Source organism: Cucurbita moschata, unplaced genomic scaffold (assembly GCF_002738365.1).
Source record: "Cucurbita moschata cultivar Rifu unplaced genomic scaffold, Cmos_1.0 Cmo_Scf00021, whole genome shotgun sequence".
Classification (NCBI taxonomy): Eukaryota; Viridiplantae; Streptophyta; class Magnoliopsida; order Cucurbitales; family Cucurbitaceae; genus Cucurbita; species Cucurbita moschata.
The window spans coordinates 593,245-602,061 of NW_019268537.1; the positions used below are offsets into that span (position 1 = coordinate 593,245).

Below are 8,817 nucleotides of genomic sequence, written 5' to 3' on the forward strand. Positions count from 1 at the left end.
AATCGCTTCCTACCCAGATATGATGTATTTTCTCGCTGAAGTTTTTCAAAAACATTTCTCTCAAACATGACTCGAGGCTCAAGCATACACTAACATTGTTCGCAAAGTCCAAATTTCTCACGATTAACGTATTTACTGGGTTAGAACAAGTGTCGCACAATCGTTGTCCTATTGTCACAAGAGTGCAATTGTGTCACCACATAGTCATATAGCTTAGATTCCATTACCATTTCCAAAATTTAGAAGCTCGAAGTATTCTAGCTACAAAAATACCCAACTTTTACACTAGCTAGATCAGATATTTGTAGATGATTAAGACTATCTTTAAGTAACTTTTTGAGAATAATATAAACGCAACCCTCTTGTTGTTGCGCTTCAACTTCATCCCACTCACAACGTATAAATGAAACAAAGCCAATTTGGTGGCACTTTACTTTACATACGTGGAAACCATCTTCTCTTGTAACCATCAAGTTTGAGTAAGCCAAATTGGTCCCCAAGCTTTGCTTATAAAACCACGTTATCAATTACCCAAACAACACACACGAGAGAGAGGGAAAGAAAGAAATGGAGGGTGTTATGAGGCTTTTGGTGTCTGCAAAGCCATATTTAGGGGTCGTTTTTGTGCAGTTCGGGTCGGCTGGAATGGCGATCATTGCGAAGTCAGCTCTCAACAAAGGGATGAGCCAATATGTGTTTGTGTTCTATCGAATGGCTGTTGCTACTCTCGTCTTTGCTCCTTTTGCCATTGTCTTTGACAGGTCCTTTTGTTCTGTCTCAAACCATAATGTTTCTGACCGATACCTTAACTTCTTCTTAGCCTTATTGGTTGGTTTTGTGTTTTAATGTTATGGTTATAAAAAGTCAACCACTTTGAAGTTTTTAGTCTTTTCATGCAGGAAAGTGAGAACTAAGATGACCCTTCCGTTGTTCTTCAAGATTGTGATGCTCGGTTTATTAGAGTAAGAACGTGCATCGTTCATCACCCTTAATATTAAACTACTACTAATCCTAAAAGCTTAAGTTATTAGTCGACATGAGAATAAAATTATAAAGAATTTAATGAAAAAAGAAAAATTGATCGATAAATTTAATCTTTTATTCATACTCTCGAGCTAAATAAGGGATTTATGAATGATAGGCCGGTGATTGATCTGAACTTGTACTTTACTGGTATGAAGTTCACAACAGCAACCTTTGCAGTCGCCATGTGCAATGTTCTACCAGCTTTTGCTTTCCTCATGGCTTGGGCTTGCAGGTACTTTCAAAGGACTTTAAATCTTTTCCCGTTTCGTTTTCGAGCTTAACATGTAACAAAATTTGAATCTCTGAACTAAGAGTAACATATCTTAATGAGTTGAACAATGCTCAACTTAACAATAATGAGAATAGTTTCGTGCATCTATATGAAAAATTACAATATTCGCTAGCGGTAGACTTTTGACTGTTATAAATGGTATCAAAGTCAGAAATCGAGCTGTGTGCCAGCGCCCCCAATGGGGTAGATTGTGAGATCCCACATTGGTTGGAGAAGGGAACGAAACATTCCTTATAAGGACGTGGAAACCTCTATCGTAGATTGTTTTAAAACCTTGGTTGGAGAAGGGAACGAAACAATTTCTTATAAGGATGTGGAAACCTCTCCCCACTAAACGTGTTTTAAAATCTTGAAGCACAGTGGGCTTGAGAGGAGAATTTCTTATTGGTCAGGTAAGTATGGTTAACATTTTTATATAAATTTTAATAAATACATGATGAATATACATAGTTTTAATAGGATAGGAACTATTTTATGTAAATTATATGATTGAATTACATAATTCAATCTTTGTTCTAAAGAAGATAGGGACCATTTCACAAATATATGACTTTAAAATGGATATCTTTTTCAGTGGGTTCGAATCCCAGACATGTCCAAAAGAACTTTTTAAAAAGAAGAGAAATCATTTGTGAGAATTGAACCAAACAAGCCTAGTAGTTGCTTTAAAGATCCCATCATCAAGAGACCTCTTAACTCCATGAAAGAAAAGCATCAAACTTTTACCTTTTTGAAATTATAGCACTGGAATCATGAGGGTGGGGTTCAAACATTCGACCCACAAAAAAATTTGTGGTCTGTTATTGATGCACTCCAGAGAAAGAGTTTAATGAACATGAATCAAGAACAAATGATGCATAAGATTGATGGAATGAATGAGATATGAATGTTTATAATGGCAGGCTTGAGAAAGTGAATATTTTGAAAAGGGGAAGCCAAGCAAAAATCATAGGAACCATGGTGACAGTAGGAGGAGCCATGATTATGACCTTCATAACAGGACCCATGTTGAATCTGCCATGGACAAAGCCCTACCACCCCTCTGCTTCTTCATCTTCTTCTTCAGCTGGTTCTGCAAATCACCAAAGCGCAATCAAGGGCTCCCTTATGATTGCCATTGGCGACATTTCCTGGTCAGCTTTCATCATTCTTCAGGTAAATAATTAGAGTTCTTCAAAAAGAAACTCTTATTTTGTTATGGAAATTACTAACTCAGATGTTGAATGGTGTTAGATGATTACATTGAAATCGTACCCGGCCGAGCTGTCTCTTACAGCGTTGATTTGCTTGGTGGGTACCATTGGTGGCTGTGGGGTGGCTTTGGTCATGGAGAGGGGGAACCCTTCTGCTTGGGCAGTGCACTTTGATAGACAGCTTCTGGCAGTGGTTTACGCTGTAAGTATCTATGTTTGTTGATTCCATGGGAATGAGAATGAAAAGTTATGTTTTGATGCAGGGAGTAATGTGTTCAGGGGTAACTTATTATATTCAAGGAGTGGTGATGAAAATAAAAGGGCCTGTTTTTGTCACTGCATTCAATCCTCTGAGCTTGATTCTTGTTGCAATCTTGAGCTCCTTCATCTTGTCTGAGATCATGTTCCTGGGAAGGTAAGAAGAAAATTCATTATTCCAAAATTCCATTGAACAAAACTGAAAGAACAATGCAATATAAGAGAATTCATTTCAACTCTTTTGCAGGATTGTTGGAGCAGTGGTGATAATCACAGGGTTGTACCTGGTTTTGTGGGGCAAAAGCAAGGATCAGCTTTTAGTTAAACCAGAATCTGATAAGATATCATCTGGTAAGCAACAAATGATTGCAACAACGGGTGAGGAGGGCTCGGAGTCCTTTCAATCGAGTCAAGAATTCACGGCGCTTGATGTTGGCAAGGAGGACACAAAATGATGACAACTTCTAGTCCTGGTATCTGTTAATATATGAAGCAATTGAATGTGTTTAAAGTACCCTGCATTTTCATTTCCCAAAATGTATTTGTAACTATATAATAATAGTTTCTGTTTTTGTCGGAACCAAAGCTCTGCCACTGGTTTTTGAGCTTCAAAGGGCCAGATGGTTGTTGCATACTATTCTATTGTGCTAAAATGCATCAATACACAAATCTGCCAAGGGATAATATAAGGAACAAAATGCAACATGAAAGCAAAAGCAGAAGGCATTCTCAGCATTGCATTGCACACTTGTGATCAAAATGATGTCTTCATAAGTCGGCAGGTAGCTGACTCGACCGAATCGTGCCTTCACCAATCGCCACTCATCCATATCATCTTTGCTTGCAACTACTGGCTTGTTTACAAATCCATCATGTGATTAGATACCCGGTGGGTATAGCTTTGAGGTCTACAAGTCGTATAATACACGTATCAGCAAAATAAATTAATAAACAAACAAAATAAAACAAGTATGAGAATACATATCATGAATAGATGGAACACCACCAGCATACATATCAAACCTTGGAGCGACAAGTCCACGAGATGTTTCGCACTTGATATCATTTATCCTAGGTCAAATCTGAACAATGCTAAGCACAACCTACCTCAAAATTTAAAAAGGTAAATCCCCATCTCAAGAAGGCATAGTTACTTCATCTTTTCCATAAATACGCTGGAGTTCAAGAGTGGCAGCTTGATAAGATGCTGTGTAGTATGAATGAAAGAAAAAGTGAGAAAATTCAACATAAATCCTTCATATTTTTACTGATGTACTCATGTAAATATTTTGTGGAATGATACGAATCACCTTTCCAAATACGAAAGTTCTTCTGATTAATGGGAGAGCCAGTCACATTGTGAATTGCATCAAATAACATCTCCTGAGGGGTGTTCTTTAGCTCTTGAACAACAGCATAGATAGTTTTACCATTCTCAAAGTAAATGTGGTTATTTGGATGTTTGGTTTTGCAGCCAGCGTGCCTCTCAAACTCATAAGCATTGAGAGCCTGTGCAATGCAACTCAAACTCACTTAGCAACCCTAATAATATAATTAGAGCTGTATGTTCCTTCGTTTAGCAACCCTAATAATATAATTAGAGCTGAATGTTCCTTCGTTGACTTTTACAAAAAAAATGGAATCTTGAACTTCACAAATTACCTTTGAATGATTGCAGTTGTCACAGCTGCATAAGTATCCAGTTCCTTTTATTGTTCCTTTCAGATTTTTCTTCCCAGTATAAATATTTGAAACAGGTGGCAGAAAAGACTAATTAGTTTCATAGCATTCTCCAGATTTTTCAAATTAAAATGAAACTTATGTATAAGAAAAGAATAATTATACCTCCCGTGACCAGGAAACATATTTCACAGGAACCCCATCAAGCATACCAGTTGAGAGTAAGCTTTTAACATTTGAAGGGAAGCTATTGGGTGACACCTTCTTAGTCGTCCTCGGCTCTCTAATCTTGGAACTTGTGTCGATTTTAGCATCAACTTTTACGTTAATGTTCACTTCCACATTGGGATGAACTGAATCTCTCATGGTTGATACTTCTGATGCTTGGGCAGAAGCCTGATTAGCCATTAACAAGTCATAACTGCTAATGATCCCACCAGAAGGATTACCTGTCCCATTCTCATCGTCAAAGCCTCCAAAAGATATGGTATTAGTCTCACCTTTATGATAGTTGTGAGTCATTGACACCGAACCAGAATCAGCTTTGTCAAATTTAGGACCGACATGTACAACGTCCGAGTTTACCTTGTCAAAGGTTGGACCCATGGACAAGTTATCATCATTTCCCTTATTATAGGAGGGCGCCATTGAAATGAAAGTATCACCTGCCTTACTATAGGTTGGCCCCATTGAGATAAAATTTTCATGCCCTTTATTGTAGGAAGCACCAAAAGAAATGATATTACCTTCTGCCTTCTCATAAGATTGACCCATTGAAATAAAAGAGTCATCCCCTTTGTCAAAAGGCTGGCTCATCGATAGGATGTTATTGTCTCCCTTGCTATAGTTAGGACCAATTGTAATAAAATTCTCATCACCCTTGCTGAAAGCATGACCCATGGAAATGAAACTGTCGTCTGTCTTGTGATATGCAGGGCCAACCGAGATGGCATTCTCATCTCGACTGTTATATGTATGGCCCAATGAAATGGCGTGCTCGTGGTTTTTGTTAAATGTTGTACCCATTGAAATTGTACCATTATCACCCCTACTATAGGCATGTCCCAAAGAGGCAGACATGCCAATGTCAGGATCCCTGACTTGATTGACTTTAACTTTTCTAATTCCACCAAAATTTAGGCATGATGAGGAATCCTCAATGGATTGGGACGTGGACAAGCCAACGGATGGGTTGTTTGCAAAATGATTCTCATACTCCTTTCTTCCCATGTCCATATTTGCATTTCCAACAGTGATGCCTCTATCGACCAAGTTGACAGTTCGTACTGGCTCAGAGCCGAAAAGACGATCAGTGAAGTGCCCAGGAACTGACTGAAAACTTGAAGTGTTTTCCCAGGGAGAAACATTCATGTGTGGAACTCCTGGAACAGGTCTAGTATTTACAGTTTCTATTGCTTGCTTCTTGCTACTGAATAGCTCTGGTGCACTGCCATCCATGAACCATTGATGGCCACGTTTGGCTTCGATTCTGGAGGAGCTATCATAGTTCATCTCTCCATCAGTTAAACATCCAGCATCTCTTGGTATCCAAAAGCTTTTATGCTGGAAAGACTGCCAGAAAACAAATACTTGAGAGGCTTTCCCAAATACTTAACCCAAAACAGCCCAAATGAGAAGTTAAAAAAAACAAGTGCAAAAGATAATATGTAAGTTCACAGTTTGCCTTCTAAACAATAAGGGAAAAGACTAAACACTAGAATCACAGTTGTTATTTCTTTTTTCCTTTTTCGGGCACCTGACGTTCTGTCTCTGCAACATATAACCATATTTATAAATTAAGTTAGGCTTTAATCTCTTCGCATTACAGAAAGAAGAAGATACAAGAAAAATGCTTAAAGAAAGGCCTTACAGAACCACATAAATGATTCATGCATTTAAAAATAACTCTATTATATCAGCCAGATGATATTCCAGAACAATGAGGTATGTGAACATAAACACTCATGAGCTTCTTTTCATGAACCCATTTTCAGAAAGATTCCAAATCATGAGAACTGAAAACTAAATGAAAAACATAAAGTACATTTGATCAGAACCAATAAAAACTCTGGCTTAAAGTTGTATCTTACACAAGCAGAAATAATGTAATAATCAGATACAAATTTAAAGGTAAGCTACAAGCTTATCAGATCTGATTACAAAATCCAATGTCATGCTAAAAAAATTGTGATCAATAAAGTGTACAATCATTTACTTCCCTCACTAAATGTCATTTTCCTCAAGTTTAAAATCTTGTCCAGCTATCGCGTTCACAAATAAACCTCTTACTTGATATCTTGGCAAAATAGTATCGGATCGAGCATTATGAAAGTTTAAGCTTCCTTGCATAACTGTTTAATCTCTCTTGCATATCCATACAACTACTAAACAAGTCGACATCCCCGTCAAGATTCTGTTAACTAACATCTCCATCTAAATACTCTTCAAACAAGATAACATATTGAAAGTTGTCATCATCACTTTTGAATAAAATATTGTAGCCATCCATTCATCCAAAATCGATAAACGAAACCGAAATCATACATCTTTCAAACTAATGGAACCATTAAAACTTCCTGGTAAGTTTTTTAGTAAGGGCTTTGAAGTTTGTCGAGGATTGGCCTTGCAGGAAAGTTGTTTGAGAGCCCTTGATTTCAATCAACCAATGCCTAAAATCAATCAAACAACTTCTTACACCGTCTAAATATTGAATGAATCAGAATTCTTTGAAACAAGAGGAATTAATCTGAAGGGTATAACATATTTTCCAATCAGGTGTTCTTCAATTCCACTACTAGTTGAAACAAAAGCTTAAAGTTACGAGAATTGAAAGTATCCAACGCATAATCCGAGGCTTCCATCCTCGTACTCGCAATGATTGACACAGGGTAAACTAACCAACGTTTGGGATATAAAAAACACCATAAGGAAATACTTTAACTAGAGGAAAATATGATGATCTGAGTATGCAAGCACAGATTAACAAATTTCGATGCCCGCATTTTGAGAAAAAAGAAATGGTAGCAAGAAATCAGTATTAGCAAGCACCGATTATCAAGTAGAAAGGGAAAATTAGCCATTTACAATAATAAGTTTACACAAAGCAACATTCATAGGTGGAAGAGTATGCAAAATTCCCGATTCAAACGTACCATTTTTTTCCAAGCAAAAACCCCAAAACTTCAAATTCGCTTCTCCAAGCTCTGAAACTCAACCTCCGCGCGATAACGCCAACTCCTTCCACGCCACACACACTCGAACCCAACTCCACGCCCAGTGTCAGATTTAGACGACGACACAACTCAAGTTACCGATGAAAAACACAACAAAGAACCACGGAAAGCGCAAACCTCAAAGATTTCGAAAATCAATCTGTACACAAACAACCAAAAATCAAAACTCATAGAGCAACCAAAAATCGAACGCCGATCAGAGCTAATCACGATCAAAATAAATTCCGAAACACACAAAAGAAGATTCAGAAATGCACAAGCAATTCAATACCGATCAAAATCAAAGAAACCAACAATGGGAGACTGAAACCTCCGAAATTTCACAACTATCATAGATTCTCAGTGAGCTGACCTTCGCCGGAGAAATTGCCGGGGAGGTTGGAACACGCGATGTTCCTCTGGGTGAGAAGAAATAGAAAGGGACTTCCGAGGGACTACTGGATAGCGACAGAATCTGAGCTTTGGTATTTTTACTATAGCGAATGATCCTATACGACGCGGTTCTACTATATAACTTTACAATCTTGTAATCTACCGTACACGTGTACAGCAGAACCGAATGGCTCTCCATTTCATAAGGCTTACGTACGTTCTGGTAAAATTCGTACGGGAAATCGAGCCTGATACTGTATACCATATTTGAAGGCTCTGTATATGGTAATGTATCATATCGCAGCCCCACGATCTGGCTTCAAAATCAATTTACACGTGGTGCGTTTTAATAGGCTCCCCACTGTACTTTAAGGACGACCAATCTGGTGTATTCGGACACAGTAATAAGGTGTTTCTCACAAACGTGGAACGTAGATATAAGACTTAAGAGGAAATACAACCAGTAAATGAACGCCACGTGTGCAAGTTCACTAATGTTGAGTTTTAGAGAGAATCATGGGAACAAAATTGTCTCTTTAATTTATTTTTGTTAAAAAAGGAAGAAAATGTTTTCTATAGGGTTTTGGATTTCTTTTCCTTATGTTATTACTTGACGCATTCCGAGATTCATAAAGTAGGAGATGGCACGTGCCTTGCATGCCTTGGTTGCCTCAAATATGGAAATTCATGCGCACTAAGTCAACCCAAACATACTTCAATTCATTCCGTTAATTTAATTCGATTGATCAAGACATATTTTTAT

At 37.7% G+C, this 8,817-nt stretch overlaps 2 protein-coding genes across 4 annotated transcripts; one reads left to right on the forward strand and one right to left on the reverse strand.

Moving 5' to 3' along the window:
• Window positions 1-432: 432 nt before the first annotated feature.
• LOC111458444 (WAT1-related protein At2g39510-like) lies at window positions 433-3,349 on the forward strand. The gene is made up of 7 exons (XM_023101127.1): window positions 433-761; window positions 900-962; window positions 1,142-1,258; window positions 2,221-2,473; window positions 2,552-2,713; window positions 2,775-2,926; window positions 3,017-3,349. Exons 1-7 carry the CDS (start codon window positions 568-570, stop codon window positions 3,222-3,224), a joined length of 1,149 nt encoding a protein of 382 aa, XP_022956895.1. The 5' UTR covers window positions 433-567; the 3' UTR covers window positions 3,225-3,349.
• On the reverse strand, window positions 3,273-8,150 carry LOC111458442. Of its 3 annotated transcripts, none has more exons than XM_023101125.1 (7): window positions 8,035-8,150; window positions 7,602-7,821; window positions 4,615-6,021; window positions 4,432-4,500; window positions 4,080-4,278; window positions 3,877-3,976; window positions 3,273-3,677 (listed from the first exon to the last, which is right to left on the reverse strand). In XM_023101125.1, exons 2-6 carry the CDS (start codon window positions 7,602-7,604, stop codon window positions 3,906-3,908), a joined length of 1,749 nt encoding a protein of 582 aa, XP_022956893.1. In that variant the 5' UTR covers window positions 7,605-7,821; window positions 8,035-8,150; the 3' UTR covers window positions 3,273-3,677; window positions 3,877-3,905. The 3 variants fall into 3 exon arrangements, with proteins under 3 accessions (XP_022956893.1, XP_022956894.1, XP_022956892.1); XM_023101126.1 differs by having other exon boundaries at window positions 7,993-8,150; XM_023101124.1 differs by having other exon boundaries at window positions 7,954-8,150.
• Window positions 8,151-8,817: the final 667 nt, after the last annotated feature.